The 19,038-nt window shown below is 50.2% G+C and overlaps 1 protein-coding gene across 1 annotated transcript in view; it reads left to right on the top strand.

The window, feature by feature from the left end:
• Positions 1–1,542: 1,542 nt before the first annotated feature.
• Positions 1,543–19,038, top strand: part of Spsb4 (splA/ryanodine receptor domain and SOCS box containing 4) — a 71,645-nt gene continuing 54,149 nt past the window's right edge. Inside the window, exons 1-2 of the mRNA XM_047564421.1 lie at positions 1,543–2,132; positions 18,025–18,871. Of these exons, the coding sequence (XP_047420377.1) occupies positions 18,178–18,871 (694 nt within the window). The 5' untranslated portion in view covers positions 1,543–2,132; positions 18,025–18,177. The remainder of the gene's footprint in view (positions 2,133–18,024; positions 18,872–19,038) is intronic.

The following is a 19,038-nucleotide window of genomic DNA, read 5'->3' as shown; positions in this document are numbered from 1 at the left end:
AGACCCAGGGAAGATATCGATTGCATATAAATAAGCACTGCTATCTGGGTCCCTTCAAATCAATCCCTCAGCAGCTGTTCTGTGTGGGCACAGAGCATCCAGAGACATGTAGGATGCAGATGCTTGCACAGCAGGGGATTCACAGTTTTAGGAGGGAGACAGCCATGCAAACAGACAATGATGAAGCAGAATAAGTACAATAACTACTTGATCAATACACCCATCTTGCCACTCCACCAGGCTGACTTGATTCAGGAAGCATCATCCATTCCTTATACTCCCTCAGTGGCTTCCAAGCTGATTTCTGCCATTCATCTATCTACTCTGCTGCTGAGAGATTTTTCTGGAAGGCAAATCTGACAAGGTCAAAAAGCTTGCCGAACTCATCTCGGTGAAAGACCAAACCCTTTGCAAGACCCTAAGCATCCCTCCAGTTATCTTACCGCCTGCTCAAGCATCAGTCATACCACAGGCTTTGCGCTGTGGTACCTATCCAGGCGACTTTGCTGTCCCCTTACGTCCAGTGGCTAATTCAAGTAGCCCTCTCCATTAGGAAGCATTCCCAGATTGCCCTTCCCAGTATGGGAAAGGAGCCCCAGAGCCTCCATGAAAACATTTCCTTCACGGTGTAGGATTGTCTATACTCCTCTTCCAGGTCCCTGATAAAATCAGCCCTCTTCAACCTAGGCTAGATGTTTGGCAAAGAGAGGGTTGGGGTCAGTAAATGACTGTGGAATGGACCTGACGTCAATTCTGGAAGCACAGGCAGGGCGCCAGGGCCAGGAGCTTTCAATTTGCCCCAGGAAGCAAAGATACCAGGATCAGGGTCGGTCCCTTGCTCTGGCCACGCCCTCTGCCTTATCTTTGAGCTCAAGCTCGAAATAAAGCCGCCCACCATCTGCGCTGGTAGCCAGCTGAGCAGACATCCGTCTCCCAGCGCCTTGGATGGGCGCGGAAAGCGCCGTGAAGCAGGTGCGGGATGAAATTGGACTTTAAAAGATGAGTTGGAGCCTGGTCGCAGAAATAAAGTGTGGGCATGTGTGTGTCTACGGAAGGGGGTTATTAAATCGTTCTTTCCCCGGCTGCTGTTTCCCATGTGCCTTGAGTAAGGGCACAGAAACTGTCTAGTGACGGGGTATCTCCTCCCTCTCAGGGCACCCACCCTGGCGCTCCAGGCGCGCTTGAATGAATGGGGGAGGACTCGCGCGCATGAATGAGTGCGTGAGTGAGGGAGTGCGCGGGCGAGCGGGCGGGTGAGTGAATGGCGACCGCGCCGCTTTGGCACAGGGGAGCGGGCGCGGGTTCCACTTCCTTCTCCCGCCAGCTGGTGGCCTCGAGAAGGTGGCGGCGCCGGCAGCGGCTCGAGCTGGGACGGCCGGGGCGCGGGATGGTGGGGGAAGGGGCGTTCCCGGCGGCCGCGCCTTCCGCGGCTATTGGATTAGTGGCCTTCAGGGATGAGCTCAGCCGGATCGGCTTTCAGCTGCAGCCTCCGGGCCGGCCGGGAAGGCGGGGAGCGGGCGGCGGCGGAGGAGGAGGGGGAGGCGTCGGCGGCTGCAGCATCCAGAGCTGGCCGCGGCGGCCGGCGCGCCCCGCGCACAAAGGCGCCCAGCCCCTGGGGAAGGCGATGAGCGCACCGCAGCCCGGGCCCGAGCCACGGCTGGAACCAGCGCTGCGTGCGCCCAGGAATCTGGGAAAGACGCTGGGCGCGCCGGTGGCCGGCTGCCGAGGTGCGGCCCGTGCGCCCTGAGCGCGGGACTCGCCGCCCTCCAGGTCAGGCGCCAAGCTTCGGAGCACTGGAGCGCGGGCCTCGGCGCGCACCTAGGATCGGCACAGTAAAGGCGCCTCCCGGCTCTGGGCCGGACCCCCGGCGCCCTCTCGCCGCGCCTGAGCGCCAACTTCGCCAAGAACGCTCCCAACTCCAGGCCACCCTGCCGGGCAGAGAAGGCGCTGCTACCGGGCACCAGTCGCGAGGACGCGCGGCTGGCTCTGGGGAGGAAGCCACCATCTGCGGGGTCACTCGGGCGCCCCTGAGTGGGCGGCGGCGGCGGCAGCAGCAGACTTCTCTCCCGGGATTCCGGGACCTGCCAGCGCTGGGGATTCCTCCGGGGCAGGCGCTCGCCCTCTCTTTTATGGTGAGTATTCTCCATCCGCTGGTGAGGGGCGCACGGGGACCGGGGGCTGCAATCCAGGAGCTCGGACTTTATGAGGGCCGGCACTCGTCACAGTCAGCGCTCCAGATGTCCGTCTTGCCCCTGTCCCCGCTAATTTCTTTCTGCGGATTGTGGCGGTCCAAGGTGGTTGGTATGCGCGCAGCCCTGGAACGTTGGGGGCCCCCTAGCGCGGTGGGTTCGAAGTTCGCTGCTTCTCAGTGTAGTGGAGACAAAACACACACACACACACACACACACACACACACACACACACACACACACAAATTGCCTCCAGAATCACCCTGCATGGGTTTGGGTCCAATATCCGTCATTCACTGTCTGGGTGACCTTGGGCAAGGCGTCAGACCTCGGTCTTCTCATCCGTAAGTGGGGGTGATAATTGTGCCAGTTTTCGAAAGGTTTTGGAGGATCTGAGAGATGGTACGCAGACCTGTTCCCCACACGGGAAGCACTCGGTCCTACGTTAGCTAGCATTAGTATTAGCTTTGCGAGTCCAAGCATGTCATCCAACTTTCCAGAGCTGCAGCAGCTCTCTGGTCTGTGTAATGGGGACAATACTTCCTGGGCGGGCTGAGAGGGGGAAAGCTGTTCGTCCGGGGGATTCGGAGCAGTGGAAGTAAAGCGCCTGGCACCAAGTAGGCACTGGTGAAGTGATGGCTCTTGTCATGGTTTATTCCTGACGCTGGGACTGTAAGGTTGATCGCCTAGCCTGAGAGCTGCTCGCGGCCAGTTCCCGGCCTTGCTTGGAGACAAACTTGGCGTTGCTCAGGAAGGGAGGGGATCGGGGGCTCCGGGAAGGGAAGAGGAGGCCAGAGCCTGGAGCGCAGCAAATGCGTCCGCCCTGGTCGCGCTGGACGCGCCACCGGCTCGTGGCCAGGAAAGGGCGCCGAGCCCCGGACCTCTGACTGGCTGGAGAAACTGGGGGAGTGGCCGCTGCCCCGTGGCCAACCGCGGGCTGCTGCGGACAGGAAGGGAGGAGAGGACCCTTCTGTACCTCTGTCTGGAGGGGATGGGAAACTCTCTGCTCTGGAGCACGGCTTGGGTTCAAATTCTGCCTCCACCACCAGCCTGCAGTGTGACCTTGAACAAGTTCTGCAACCTCTCTCAGCTCTTTGGCACTTCACCCTCCTCCAGGATTTGGGGGTGAAGATAGGAGTTCCCTCCCCTTAGGAATCTGAACCCCCTATCCACCTACTCACTTCCTGTCCCCCACCTCCCAAATTTGATGAGCCTAAATCTGGAAGAGGTGAAATGACTCAGGGGAAGGCTATTAAAATGATTCAGAATTTGTCCACCAGGCCCTCTGGGAAGAGATGGTAGCCCTCAAGATAGTTCCCAGTTGGCACCTCTGTCCTCCACCTAAAGTCTGCCGCCTCCTCCCTCCAGCTGATGGGAGAGCACCCAAATCCTTCTCTCAAATCCCTTCCCCAAAACCTTCATTATTTTTTTTGAAGGCTGCAGATAAAATGAGTTTGTGGAAAAATGAGGCATCAAAAGCATGACAGAGGGACTGGGGAGATAGCTCAGTTGGCAGAGAGCTTGCCTGGCATGCACAAGGCCCTGGGTTCAATCCCCAGCACCAATACCAAAAAAAAAAAAAAAAGACAAAAACATACTTTACCCAAGGCTACAGTCCTCGGAGACACATGCCTTCCGATTCCCTTCTTTAAAACTTCCTTAAAATGCTAATAAAAAGAATTGAAGCCACCTTGGCCAAAAACGTGGCAAACAAAATCTAACTTACTGGCCATTCCACTCAAATATCTCTCCAGTTTGTGCATCTCTTTTATTTTAAAGATGGATTAAATTCAAAGATATAGAAATAAAATCTGAAAGGAGAAGAAATCACCATAAATAGTCAAAAGATATGACAAACGGGAGAAAGAATTGCCATTCCTATCCCAACAGGCTCGTCTCTTCAGATGTGTAGATGTCTTCAAGCCAACAAGCAAAAGACCATATGCACGAAGACTACAGACGATTCGCACAGAAAACGAAATCGAAATGAGCCAAAACCTGTGTCAGGATGGCCTCCCTCCCTGCAGAAGAAAAATGCAGGTGGAAGCTTCGCAGCTTTAATGCTTTTATCGTTTTCCACACATCAGTTTAGCAAACAGGAGTAACCACGTATCTGAAGCATCTTTTAAATATGTAAATATATCCAATTTCTTCCTAAGGTAGAACCTCCTCAAAGCCGCCATGAGTGAAATCTAGACACTCCCAGGGTCCTCCAGGCCCCCTTGTGTCCCTTTGTCACCATTTGCCATGCTCTAACCTCCTGTCCTTCTTGGTTTTGCTCCAGCACTTCCAGGGATTATTCACTTGTGGGCTCCCTGTCTAGAATACATGTCTCCCTGACTTTTCATAGGACTGGAACCCTCTCATCATTCATGTGAACTTGTCCTTGTGGGGACCTCACTTCTAGCCCAGGGTGTGGCCGAGTCCCAGGCCAGAGCCCTGAGTTTCTTGCTCTTTTGAGAGAAGACCCATTACAACTCACCATGTCACAGTTACTTAACTTTTTCTAAACTCTCTGGCCTGTTGTCACAAACCCAGGCTCTTGGAACGTCCCTTCTCTGTTGGTACAGGAACAGAGGGTCTCAGGCAGCAGCACCCGAGCTAGAATGAACCACCAATGTGGAAAATCTTGAGGGTGGAGGGGCCTTGATCAAGGTCATCAGAAGTCTCTCCTGGTATTATTATTATTATTATTATTATTATTATTATTATTCTTTTTAATGCATAATGTGTGCACTTAACTTATGTGAACATGGCCAAACACACTTGGCAAAAAAGATCAATAATAAAAAATTAAAAATTCAGCAACACCGTTTAAATAAAACATGGTTCCTACAAAAAATGCTAACTGGGTTTTCCTGCTGCTACTCAGAAATATGGATGTGTCCAGAGGCTGCAGGAAACAGCCATCTGGCTCTGACTTTGGGAAAGAGACTGGCACATCCCAAATCATTTATCTTGAACTTTTGGTACCTTCAGAAGAACTTCATAGGGCAGTGTTGATTGCATGTGATTTTTTTGCTTCCCACGTTGAGTTTAGAACTTAATCCCCACTTAAAATGTATACTTTAATAGTGAAAAAAGGGGCTGGGGAGATAGCTCAGTTGGTAGAGTGCTTGCCTCGCATGCACAAGGCCCTGGCTTCAATCCCCAGCACCGCCAAAAAAAAAAAAATGTGGAAAAAGATTTCTTGGTGAAAATGCAAACCAAACAAGAGGTGTGGGGCGGATATTCCTTCTAATCTGGCAGCACCTAATGCAGCCAGAGGTAGCAGGTGGGGGCGTGTGCTAGTCTGGGAGACAGACAAACTGCTGCAGCAAGACACCCTGGCAGCAAGAAACGGGGCGCATGGCTAGGATGAGGACACAGTGAGGTGGAGGAAGAGGGTGCATGGGGCTAAGAGCCACACACAGAATGGGGCGGGGGACGTGGGGTGAGGAAAGGCGGGAAGGCCCGGGATACCCAGCATGTGAAGGTGTCATGCCCTGAACGCTCCCTGGACCCTGAAAAGGGACTGAGTGTGGGAGAAATAAGCAAGTGCAGGTCTTGGGGACCCTTGGATGCCAACCTAAGGGGCACAGTTTTAGTGTGGAGAAGCTTCCTGGAGGGCCGAACAGGGAGGTGGTCAGATTTGCCCTCTCAGCAGCATGGTGGGTTGGGAGGCAGACTGAATCACAGTGGTCCCCAAGAGATAGCTGCAGTGACCCAGGCAAGGCCTGAACTAAGGGAAGGTGGATGTCATTGAGTGAGGGAGACAGAAGGAAGGGGATCCACAGCAGAAATGGGCGTGCAAAGGGGAACCTGGGATATGGGAAAGGGAAGAGGCAGAGGTCAGCCCAGCACGTGCGATTCTGAGGTTCCATTGGGTTCCCAGATGTCCCCCAGCACTGAGACAGTGACCGTGTCCACAGGGGGAGGCTTCAGATGGAAAGAGGCCAGCTGCTTTACAAGGTTGCCTGAGGAGCATACCATCTAGGGTCACCAAGCTTACAGTAGGTGAGTCTGGTGCCAAGGAGGGAAGCCAGGGCAGGAGCCACTGCTTGGGAGTCTCTGTGGAGGGCTGGAGGTGCAAGTCCTAAGAGAAGCTGCCCGGAGGAAACCGGGTGGTGTCTGCAGATGTGGGCAGGCAGGAAGGCTGCAGCTCTGAGCTCTACACCTCCCGGGTGCTGTGTATGGAGGGAGCGGTCAGAGCAGAGCTGGGTTACCCACCTGGCTGGTCGTGCTGTGAAATTAGGATAAACTGAACCGGGGCCTTCTTTTCCAGCTCGCCCAGCTAGGTGCTGCGGACACAACCACCTGTTAGCCACATCCTCCAAGACATGCGAGTCACACAGCCCTGGGGCTGCGGTGGCTCCCTCCCAGCTGCAGGCTCCCGCCCTGGGTCTCCCTTTCTCCCTCCTTCTATAAATACCTGGCATCTCAATGTTGCTGGAAACATCCAGGCTTACTGAGGGGCCTTCAGAAACCCCGCAGATCCTATTATGATCCCCTAGATAAACTCTGAGGCTGGAATGGTTTTGCTTTTCTTTCAGGCATTCTGATTTCAGACAGGTAAGCCAAAGGGCAGAGTTCATCTTGGGAGATAAATAAGAGACTGGAGGTGAGGAGTGTCACGTTCTTCTAATAGAAAATTTCCCCGGGGGGGCCCATGAAGCAGCCCCCTCTCTCCGTCCCTCTTCATGCTTTGCCCAGCCCGAGCCACGCCGGGCCTCCCGGAGGCCGGCTGTCCTGCAGAGCAAGCCCCATGTTCCCAGGGCAGCCCTCTGGGCACAGGAGCCGCTGCACAGTGACCAGGCCTGCCCATGGCCTCACAGGCTCAGAGCTCTGTCTCTTTCAAATGACCTTGCAGAGCAGGCTGGCCAGGTCCCCGCCCAGCAAGCCTGCTCCATCCCTTTCCCGGCTCCTCCCAGGCTGACAGCTGAGCTTCCACCTTGGGGGCCCCCGGCTCGGTCACGCGTGGGAGGATTCCCATGGAAACCCCAGGAGGAGGAGAGGCCCAGGCAAGCCTCATTGATTCCGCTCCAGGAAGATGGGCGAGAGTCGGGTCCACCTGGAGCTGGACAGATGGCTCTCTTTGTGAGCGCCGGGGAAGAAAGGGCTGCCCTCCCGTCGGAGGGAGCGTCAACTCCCCGTGTGACGCGTGGGGAGAGGGAATGGACATCTGTGAATTAAACGTCGGGGGTTCTTTAGTGCGTTTCCTGCTGCTGGGTTCATTCCGAATGAGAGTCTTTTAATAAAACAAATCCTCTACTTAATATTTCCATCAAGACTACCTTAAAACCTTCCAGCCGAACCAGGCCCAGGAAGACATTATTGGCACCATTGGAAAGAGGTGCAAATGAGGAATAAAGACATCAGACAAATGGTCCGAGCTCATGTAGGCTGCTTCTCAAGTTCACTGTCCGCAGAAGTGCTTTCCAAGGGAGCGTGTGGCTCTTACTCTTCTGTTGGCACTGTGCGTCTCTAGACATTCACCCACCATTTTCTCTGAGCCATGTGGATGGACTCCTGGGGACTCTGATGAGGGAAACCCAGCCCCTGTCTTGAAGTTGTCCCCAGCCTGGCCCCTTGCCATGGCTGTTGTGGTGGGAACAATCACAGAGGCTCTGAGAGCAGGTGGGTGGGGCTCCCCTGACCCGTGGAACTGCACAGATGTGTGCCTGGGGGAGGGGAAGGGACAGTGGCGGCAGGACCTCAGGGAACTTGAAGGGCGGAGGGCAGGGCGTCACTGGGGAGATGGTCTGAAGGAGCATCATGGAGCGTTCCGGGAGGGTTAGGACCAGGAGCGGGCGTTCTCTGGAAAGCCGTGGCAAGCCTGAGGGGGGCTGGAGGTAGGCCGCACCATCAGACAGCTGGCGTTTTTACAAGCGTGTGATATATACTCGAGAGTCACATGCAGCCTGTGAAGGGATTCCGGGGAGCGAGACTCCTTTCTCTTTGCTGGAGTTGCCATTATTCACACCTGTCCCTGGGCCTCACTCACCCCTTTGTGGGCTCTCCCCAGAGGGAAGTGATGCCTGCAGCTGCGGATCCCTGGGGGGGGGGGGGTTACTGCTGGTTAAAGGAAGGCAGGAAACCTGCCCTGGCCCCTGCCCCATCAAATCCAAAGCCTGAGGCCACACTGAGAGAGGCCATGTCACCCAGCCATCACCGAAGCCTGCAGCAGACAGGTCCCCCTGCAGAGCCCCTGCCTGCTGAGCCCAGCCAGACTCTCCTGGGCCTCTAAAGACAGTGTCATAATTTTCAGGGCACTGAGGCTTCTCGAACAGCGTGCCACGGCTGCGCCATGACACCTTATTTCCCCGCTGGACAGCAACACCGCAGGGCCGGGGAGGGCACTGAGCACTCTGAGTTTCGTTTTCTTACTTAGCCAGGATTGAAGCCCCAGAGTGGATCCTTCAGGGTAATGTCATTAAGCGCCCCCACCCAAGCATGGCAGAAGTCGTGAAGTTGGGTCTGGGGGAGTGTGGAGGAGGCCACCTCTGGCAAGCTGCTTCTTGCGTTTGGAGATGGTGTTACTCCCATAAGGAAGTTAGATTCTGCTCTAGGTCCTGTGTGCCTGGCCCTGTGCCACATGCTGCTCTAGAAACAAGAAAAGAAATGTAGCAAGTGCCCACTCCCTCTGGATGGAGAGAGAGGACAGAGACCGAGCCTGGCAGGGCCACGGCTGTGTCCCCAGCTCTCAAGTGCACAATGCCTGGTACACAGCAGGCACCCACTAAGTGTTGAGTGAATAAATAATGGTTACCAGCAGGGAAAGTGCACAGAAGTGTCTAGCAATGGGCGGGCGGGACCCAGCCAAGTTGGCGGCTCAGAGGAGGTGACTGTGCCGAGCTCGGCCCTGTGTTCCCCCTCCTGACTCCAGCCCTGGACCTTTCACTGCTCTGTCCTTGGACAGAGCCACAGTGAGTCCTTCCTGCGCCTGGCACCTTCTCTCCACCACCCCTATGTGTGCTCTGCCTGGTTTTGAACACTGGGGGAGGCCGGGGCTGAAGTGCAGGTGAAAGCTGCCTGTTCTCAAGGAAATGCCCTCAAGGTAGAGAGAAGCAGGGCCGGAAAGAGGCATCTCCTGCCTGGCCTGGGGCAGACAGAGGTTGGAGCAGGCCGCTGCAGGCCCAGTGCGTCGGGGCAGGCTTCTTGGAGGAGGCGGAAGTCGCCTTCGTGAACTGATCCCCTCCCAGGGCTCCACCTCCACAAACCCCTTCACACGGAGAGTTCTGGACACTTTACGGATTCCGTTTATGACAGGATGCTTGCAGTTGGCGAAATGGCCACAGGGCTCTCACCTTTCGCTGGGCCTCCTGGCTGCCCTGCCCTGTACCAGGTGATGCCCATGATAACCCTGATCCTCAAAAGGACAGGCAAAGCTAGCTAGTCACCAGCAGCACTTTTCTGCTGAGCCTGAGGGGTTGTCTTTGCCCAGGGCCCAGCAGAGAGGCAGGGAGCCCAGCCCCAGCAGGCCTCTGCTCTTCGTTACCTGCTGCTGCTTCTGGTTCTCCTGCCTGGCCTGCCATTAATGGACATGCACACTGCCCCGGGCCCTGCACCGGGGAGCAGCAAAGGGACAGTCTGTTTATATGCCTGCCTTGTCACACCCCCTGTGAGCATCCTTCAGGAGCCCTGCTTGCCACTAATAGGGACAGAGACTTTGAGGAGGGACAGCACCTGCCCTCACGGGCCCAACATGGGCACATCCAGTGCTAGTGAGTTCACTATTGCTCTCAAACACATGTAAGATGTGTCTCAACACAGCAGCTCCAAAGTTGTCGTGTGCACAACGACAAAGCTGTGTGTGTGGTCGGGGGAGCTGGTGGCCGCACGGGGCTGGGGACAATCCCCCCATGGAGAGGGCTCTATTCTAAATAGTGTGGAGGAAGATGTGAGAGCAACAGTCAGCTGGTCCTAGTCCTGCTACTGATGGCTGTGTGACCCCAGACAGACTATGCCACCTCTCTGAGGCTGCTTCCTCTTTTGAATGAAGGGGCCTGACACCTGGACGCCTGCCTCACGGTGCATGTGAGGTTGGCAGTCTGTCACTGTGGGCGTATGAGGCAGTGAATTATCAAACTGGACTGGCAGATTGCAATTCCCTCGACTCCCGCCTGATGTGCTGGGGTGTTCTGGACAAACTTACAGAGTGTTTCTGGGTGCATGCTGGGTCAGCAGGTGCATCCCTAGGACGCATGCGGCCCTTCACGATGTGACCCTGCTTGGTCGCCGTGACTTGGTTGAGGCTTGAGGGCTGGGTGAAGTCAGGATGAAGCTTTATGGGGAGCAGAGGAAAGCTCGTTGTCTTTTTAGATTGTTCTGGGACTTCCAGTTTTCTTACAGACACGTCTGGTCCCCAGTCCCACCTGGCCCTTTGAGTTAAATGCCCCGCCCTTTGTTCCGCCCGCCCCCTCCTCTCTCCTTTCTCCTCCAGTAAAGGCAGCATAGGACACATTGTTCTGCTCCTTGTTTGTTCAACTTTATCTCTGAATCTTCTAAATCAGTGCATTCTTCTCTTCAGCATGGTCTCCATACATGGATTCATCATTATTTTTTTAGTTTGTCTCCCGTCCCGCCCCCCATATTTTGCTATTACAAACAACATTGCATATGCATGCCACAGGTGAAATGTACGTTTGCATCTTCCAGGACATATACGAATAAATGAGGGAGGGAGAGTCATAAGGTCAATAGGTATGTGCATATTCGCAGTTGCAATTTTAAAGATGGTGCTAATCTGACAGCCATGGAAGACACACCCGTTAACTTTCACTTTTTTTTTGTTGTTGTTGTTGTTTGTTTGGTACTGGTGATTGAACCCAGGGCCGCTTAACCATTGAGCCACATCCCCAGCCTGTTTTATTGTGAGAAAGGGTCTAAGTTGTTTGAAGCCTTGTTAAGTTGCTGAGGCTGGCTTTGAACTTTCGATCCTCCTGCCTCAGCCCCAAGTTGCTGTGATTACAGGCGTGCACCACCATGTCTGGCCGCATTCACTTTTACAACATGTGAACCTGCCGTCTTTTCCACAGGTCCTCCAATGCGTAATTCAGGTTTTGGTCTTCATTAGTCCAATAGTCAAAAATGTCATTTCATTGTAGTTCAACCTGTTTCTTGTCCATTATGCTTTCCAAAGAGCATCTTTCAAAGGAGCCACTGATCTTTCTTTTTGTGTGCACTGTTTGTTGATATCTTCTCACACTTCATAGTTGGGATGGTCTTTCCCTACTCATTGGTAGGAATTTTTTTTTTTTTTTTTGTAAACAAATGGGATACATGTTGTTTCTCTGTTTGTACATGGAGTAAAGGCGTACCATTTGTGTAATCATAAATTTACATAGGGTAATGTTGTTTGATTCATTCTGTTATTTTTTCCCTAGGAATTTGTTATATATTTGTTGGTAACTTGTGTAGCGAATATTCTTCCTACTAATCACAAAGCCTAATTTCTTTTGTGAGTGCTTTTTGCTCTGTGATTTTGCTGTGCATTTTCTTATTTTGCACATTCATGCCTTCTCTGCTCCCCATTACAGGCGTGGTGACGTACACCTGTAATCCAGCAGCTCTGGAGGCTGAGGCAGGAGGATCTCTAGTTCAAAGTCAGTCTCAGCAACTTAGGAAGAGCTGAGCAACTCAGCAAGACCCTGTCTTCTAATAAAATATTTAAAAAGGGCTAGGGATGTGGCTCAGTGGTTAAGTGTCCCTGGGTTTAATCCCCAGTACCAAAAAAAAAAAAAAAAAAAAAGTTAGATTAAGTGGTTTATAAGTTTTATTTTTTAAAATATAGTTCTTGCACTCATGCATTTAAAGTATATTTAGTATTGGTACCAAAATAGACAGGTAGATCAATGGTACAGAATAGAGGACATGGACACAAACCCAAATAAATACAATTTTCTCATACTAGACAAAGGTTCCAACAATATGCAATGGAGAAAAGATAGCCTCTTCAACAAATGGTGCTGGGAAAACTGGAAAACTATATGCAATAGAATGAAACTAAACCCCTATCTCTCACCCTACACAAAACTCAACTCAAAATGGATCAAGGACCTCGGAATCAGACCAGAGACCCTGCATCTTATAGAAGAAAAAGTAGGTCCAAATCTTCAACTTGTTGGCTCAGGATCAGATTTCCTTAACAGGACTCCCATAGCACAAGAAATAAAAGCAAGAATAAACAACTGGGATAGATTCAAACTAAAAAGCTTTCTCTCAGCAAAGGAAACTATCAGAAATGTGAAGAGAGAGCCTACAGAGTGGGAGAATATCTTTGCCAACCATACCTCAGATAGAGCGCTAATTTCCAGAATCTATAAAGAACTCAAAAAACTCTACACGAAGAATACAAATAATCCAATCAACAAATGGGCTAAGGAAATGAACAGACACTTCACAGAAGAAGATGTACAAGTAATCACCAGATATATGAAAAAATGTTCAACATCCCTAGTAATAAGGGAAATGCAAATCAAAACCACCCTAAGATTTCATCTCACCCCAATTAGAATGGCGATTATCAAGAATACAAGCAACAATAGGTGTTGGCGAGGATGTGGTGAAAAAGGAACACTCATACATTGCTGGTGGGGTTGCAAATTAGTGCAACCACTCTGGAAAGCAGTGTGGAGATTCCTCAGAAAGCTTGGAATGGAAACACCATTTGACCCAGCTATCCCACTCCTTGGCCTATACCCAAAGGACTTAAAATCAGCATACTACAGAGATACAGCCACATCAATGTTCATTGCTGCTCAATTCACCATAGCCAGATTGTGGAACCAACCTAGATGCCCTTCAGTTGATGAATGGATAAAGAAACTGTGGCATATTTATACAATGGAATATTACTCCGCAATGAAGAATGATAAAATTATGGCATTTGTAGGCAAATGGTCGAAATTGGAGAATATCATGCTAAGTGAGATAAGCCAATCTCAAAAAACTAAAGGACAAATGATCTCGCTGATAAGCGGATGAGGACATATAATGGGGGGTGGGAGGGGCTAGCATTAGGTTTAGGGTTAGGTTTAGAGTTAGGCTAAGGAGAGCAGTAAGAATGAAGGAAAGAAGGACTGTGTAGAGGGAAAAGAGGGGTGGGAGGGGTGGGGAGGGGTGGGAGGGGTGGGGGGGAGGGGAAAAATATAATAAACATCATTACCCTATGTAAATGTAAAAAAAATAAATAAATAAAAAAAAAATAAAGTATATTTAGTAATATGTGAAAATGTTAATTATTTGAGATGAATCCAATTTTTAAAAAGAAAATTCACAAATATTTTATAGACATAAAGGAAAGTAAAATTCATCCAAATACTAAATATGTACATTAGATTAATGGCTAAGAGGTGAATTTTAGTTTTTTGTGCATTTTTGATATGTCCTAAAGTTGAGAAATTTATTAATATTTTTAAATTAATAGGCTTATTTTTTAGAATAATTTTAGATTTATGGGAAAAGTGAACCAAGCCGTTGCCTAGAATGCATGAGATCCTGGGTTCAATCCCCGGCAATGCAAAAACCAGACCCAAACAAACAAACAAAACTAAGCCAATAGTCCAGAGAGGTTTTATATACTCTCTGCATATACCCACAGTGTTTTCCCTACAATGAGCATTTTGCATTAGTGGTACACATTATCATAACTAATGAACCGATAGTGATATATTATTATTAACTAAAGTCCATGCTGTATTTGGATTTCCTTCATTTTTACCCAAAGTCCTGTTTCTGTTCCACCATCCCACCCAGGATACCACATTATGTCTACTTCTTATGTCTTCTTGGGATTCTCTGGCAGCCACAGTGTCTCAGGCTTTCCATGTTTTTAATGACCTTAACAGTTTAGAGGATCACTGGTCAGGTAGCTTGTTAGATACCCTCCAGCTGGAATTTGTTCTGTTTTTCTCCTGATTAGACAGAAGGGAAGGAAGTGCACACAGGTGAAATGACATTTCATTCTATCACATCAGAGTACACATTATCAGCATGGCAGATTAACAGTAATAATATAATGGTCAATAAGAGCAGATTATATGGTAGGTTGGCCGGGCGAAATGGTTTATATGTTTTATTGGTTTGTTTTTGTTTTTGTGCAGTATCCCCCCAAAAAAAATAAAAAATAAAAGCAGCTCTTGGGTTTTTTGATTAGTTCCATTATTCCTCTATTTCATTATGCCTAATTCATATATTTTCATTTTTAAAAATTTATTAGCATTGGGTATGCCCGCATGATTTCCTCTGGGTGCAGCTTAAAGCCATCCCCTGGGTTCTAAGGGATGGAATGTTTTCTTATTGCTATTTTCCAGCTATTCTGCAGTTTTACATGGATTTTTTTTTCTGAGTTGTTCAAAGAGAGTTTTTTTTTAAAAAGGTCCAAGTGATAGGGTTTTGTGATCCATAATTTTGTGATCAGTTTCTATGTTTTCTGTTATCAGACTCTATGACTTTTGCTTTTTGGTAGGGTTTTATTTGTGGCCTCATATGTGGGAAATGTTTCTAATGGTTCCAGGAACACCTGAGAGAACAGGCCTCCTTTGTTTTCAAGGTAGACCATTTGATATGCACATCAATTAGATCTGTCTTATTAATTATGCAAGTTTGGCTTTTTTATGTCTTTACTTAATTTGATCTATTGATCTGTCATGAGTAGAAGAGGGGAATTAAAATTACCTGCCTTTAATGTGTTTCTGTCTAAGATCCCTCCCTATGTTTCCTCTAGTTTTTGCTTTGAATTCTGGTGCTATTATTTGGTGTGTTAGATCTTCAATTACAGATCACATTCTGTATTTTAAAATATAATAAAAACTGGGTACAGTGGCACATACGTGTAATCTCAGCAACTCAGGAGACCGATGCAGGAGGATCAAGAGTTCAAAGCCAGACTCAGCAACTTAGCAAGGCCCTAAGCAACTTAATGAAACCCTATTTCAAAATAAAAAATAAAAAGGGGATATGACTCAGTGGTTAAGCACCCTGGGGTTCAATCCCTAATACAAAAAAAGAAAAGAAAAGAAAAAAGAAAAAATGCAATAAAGTATAATATAATAAAGAATATTAAATATGATATAATCAAATCTAATAAAGAATATTAAAGTATTCTTCCTTGTCTCATTTTAAACCTTTTGCCTTGAAATCAACTTTACCTGCATAATACTAAGGGTATGAGTTTTTCTTATTTTGAATGGACACTTACCTGGTAAAATTTTCTCTTCCTTTTTTTTCACAATTGTTGAATCTCTGCTTTGGGGGTGTCCCCTGCATGTAGCATATGGTTAGGGTTTTTCTCGTTTCCCAATTTTAGAATCTTTTCTTCTAGTTGTTTCTAAGGCCATACATTGACATAATTATTACTTTGGTCTTAGTTTTACTACACAGTTTTATGTCTTTATGTCTTTTTGCTTCAGCTGCTTCATAAAACAAAATATTTGAGTATATGACTTGTTTTGGTTTTGTTTTGTGTTCTTTCTGACAGTTTGGAAGGTTTGTATTTTATTTTTACTTCTGGAGGTTATTCTTATAATAACTGTGTAAAATGAATTTAATGTTTTGTTTTGACTGTACCAGTTGTCTCCCTCCTAAAATAAGCAACTACCAAATTAGCTTACAAATTTGGTCACAATTTCTATCTGCTTTGTGACAGCAGATGAGTTGTATTGATTTGCCTTTTTTTTTTCTGTTCTTTTACTCCTTTATTTCTCTGATAGCTTCTTTACCTGCATCCTGTGCTGGCTCCTCTTTGGAAGAGGAACAGGCATTTTGCAGGCAATCCAGGAATTATCTTAGGAAGGCAGGATTGCTCCCTGGTTCAGAGAAACTTTGTCCTCAGGATCGTTATGGTGATTTCTTTTAGTCTTTGCAGAGGTCTGTGGCTGTGGCTTCTTCCAGTTCAGAACCCACTTCCATACCGCCACACCAACACACTGCTTCCTGTAAAGATGGCAGGTCAGTGGTTTCCTCCGCTAGCCCTGCCCTCCTCCTCCCCCAAGATATCAGGGGCAGGGGCCACTGTCAGACTGTGCCTGCTGCTCCTGGAGCCTTGGTTTTTTTTCCTTCAGGCATGTCAGCTGCTGGCCAGCTCTGCCAACTCTCCAGCCACAGGTGTCTTCTCGAGGTGTTTTCTCCCCCCACTTTCTCCACTGTTTTGGACAGCTCTTGACTGACTTTGGCAGCTCTTCCCTTAAACTGTGGTCCAGGTTACAAATGTGTTTCAGTCTTGCTGAAGAGGGAGTTCGCATTTCTGTTTTCCTTTCTCCTTCATTTTGGGTGCTTTCAGATATGAAAATGAGTAACTTTATTCTGTCATCTTAAAACTGTCTAGTGTTGCACATTTTCATGTACTCTGGTATCCCTCAGATCAGACATTAGCCAGAACTCTCTGAATAGGGTCAACATCAGCTAAAGCTGAAGTCTGGCAACACATGGAAAGAAAATGGGAGTCGAGAATAAAATGGGAGGGTTAAAAAAGAAACCCATGGGATACCTGTCCATGCTGTATGGGAGCAGGTTTCTTCCTTCCCCACCTGGACTTTGGCTGAGGTGTACCACTGTTAGGGTGGGAGGCATGAAAAACATCCCTATCTCCTCACCTGTCTCGGGGAAGGTGTTCTGAACCCAGCAGCTCTCAGACCAGGGAGGGGAGGGCACATGCCCTGCTCTGCAAGGCTCAGCTCTTCCCTCTCAACACCCAGGGCCTGTCGGAGCAGCCCACGCAGCCTGGGTTCTAGCTGGTGTAGTGGTGGATTCCTCCTCCTTGAAAACCAGAATCTTGCATTGGGGAATGCAAACTGGGGTAAAGGCTGTTAACATGTTTATAAACCAAAGAAAGTACTGGTTCATCCTGGGGAAAAGGGTCCATGCAGGATGCCCAGAGAGCAGAGCCAGAGGAGAAGCACCACAGAGGCCCAGGTTGGCCCTCTCAGATTCCCACACCACTTGGAGGAAGGTATCTTACCACTATTTCACAGATGAGGAAACTAGAGTCTCAGAGAGGCTTAGAGACACAGAACTAACAGAAGGAGAGGAAGATTTGGATGCTGTCTATCTGGCTCCAGAGCTTGGACGCCAGTTCCTATATACTACTTCCCCCTTTGTCCCCATTGGTCTTCCCATGGAGATGGCACATGATCCTCAGAAGGTTGCCTCATGTTCTTACCCCTGGGTGATCCTGCTGGACTCTGGTCCTGTGTCTTGCTTTTCACCCCGTCTATATTTTAGGATGCCTTTTTGGGGGGAGGCGGGGCACCCAGGGACATTCTATCACCAAGCTATGCTCTCAGCCCATTTTATTTTTGAGACAGGGTCTTGCTAAGTTACCCAGGCTGACCTCAAACTTGTGATCCTGCCTCAGCCTCCCAAGAAGCTGGGATTACCACCCGGGGCTTTTAGGATGCTTTTTAAGTTCCCCAGGGCAGCCAGGGCTGGGAACCCAGGGACTGCATCCTAAATGTCTGTGGTCCCCACATTCTTGGCAAGCCCCAGTCTCTCTGGGTTCAGACCTTATTTCTAAAAGGATTACATGTGATTCTGAAATCAGATGACCTTGGCTTGAATATTATTAGTAGTGAACTTGGGTTAATTATTTATCCTATGTCTGCTCTGTAAAATGGGAATAAAAACCTATGTGTCTTATAGTGAGATCTTAAGGATTAAATGAGCTAATAAATCTAAATCATTTAGAACAGTGTCTGGCATATGGCAGGTGCTAGATAAATGCCAGATATGAATATATTAATTATCATTATTATTATTATGCATGCAAAGGGCTCAGTCAAGGCATGGGCATAAATGAAGAAATGGTAACTGGCTGTCGATGCTGCTGTTATAACCCATGCCCTTTGCTTCCTTCCAGGAGCTTGGGCCACTGCCGCAGCCCAGTAGAGGCTGTGGAGGCCTGCGGTCCGGAAACCGGGTTCCCAGCCCCGTGGTCCATCCCTGGCTACGGGGAGTGGAGACTCCCACGAGGTAGCGGTGGCCTGCAGTGGCCCCCTCCCCGCAGTGAGCCATGGGCCAGAAGCTTTCCGGGAGCCTCAAGTCTGTGGAGGTGCGAGAGCCCGCGCTGCGACCCGCCAAGCGCGAGCTGCGGGGCGCAGAGCCCGGGCGGCCTGCGCGGCTGGACCAGCTGCTGGACATGCCCGCGGCGGGGCTGGCGGTGCAGCTGCGGCACGCGTGGAACCCCGAGGACCGCTCGCTCAATGTCTTCGTCAAGGACGACGATCGGCTCACCTTCCACCGGCACCCGGTGGCGCAGAGCACGGACGGCATCCGCGGCAAGGTGGGCCACGCGCGCGGCCTGCACGCCTGGCAGATCCACTGGCCCGCGCGGCAGCGCGGCACCCACGCTGTGGTGGGCGTGGCCACGGCGCGCGCCCCGCTGCACTCGGTGGGCTACACAGCGCTGGTGGGCAGCGACGCCGAGTCGTGGGGCTGGGACCTGGGCCGCAGCCGCCTCTACCACGACGGCAAGAACCGGCCCGGCGTCGCCTACCCCGCCTTCCTAGGGCCCGACGAGGCCTTCGCGCTGCCCGACTCGCTGCTGGTCGTGCTGGACATGGACGAGGGCACGCTCAGTTTCATCGTGGACGGCCAGTACCTGGGCGTGGCCTTCCGAGGCCTCAAGGGCAAGAAGCTGTATCCGGTGGTGAGTGCCGTGTGGGGCCACTGCGAAGTCACCATGCGCTATATCAATGGCCTTGACCGTAAGTGTGCTGGCGAGGTGCACAGGGTTCAGAGACCCTGTCGGTAGGGGAGCTGGGGAGGGAGACCGCAGCAGAGCCGGTGAAGCAGCAGTTGGGATGATCCTGACGTGCAGAGCCGCCGTTAGGCGGTGGGTTTGAATCCTGAACTTTCTGAAGGCTTGGTGGCT

This window comes from Sciurus carolinensis, chromosome 9 (genome assembly GCF_902686445.1).
Source record: "Sciurus carolinensis chromosome 9, mSciCar1.2, whole genome shotgun sequence".
NCBI classification, from domain to species: Eukaryota; Metazoa; Chordata; class Mammalia; order Rodentia; family Sciuridae; genus Sciurus; species Sciurus carolinensis.
The sequence above is the reverse complement of the archived record's forward strand: the minus strand, read 5'-3'. Positions and strand labels throughout refer to the sequence as shown.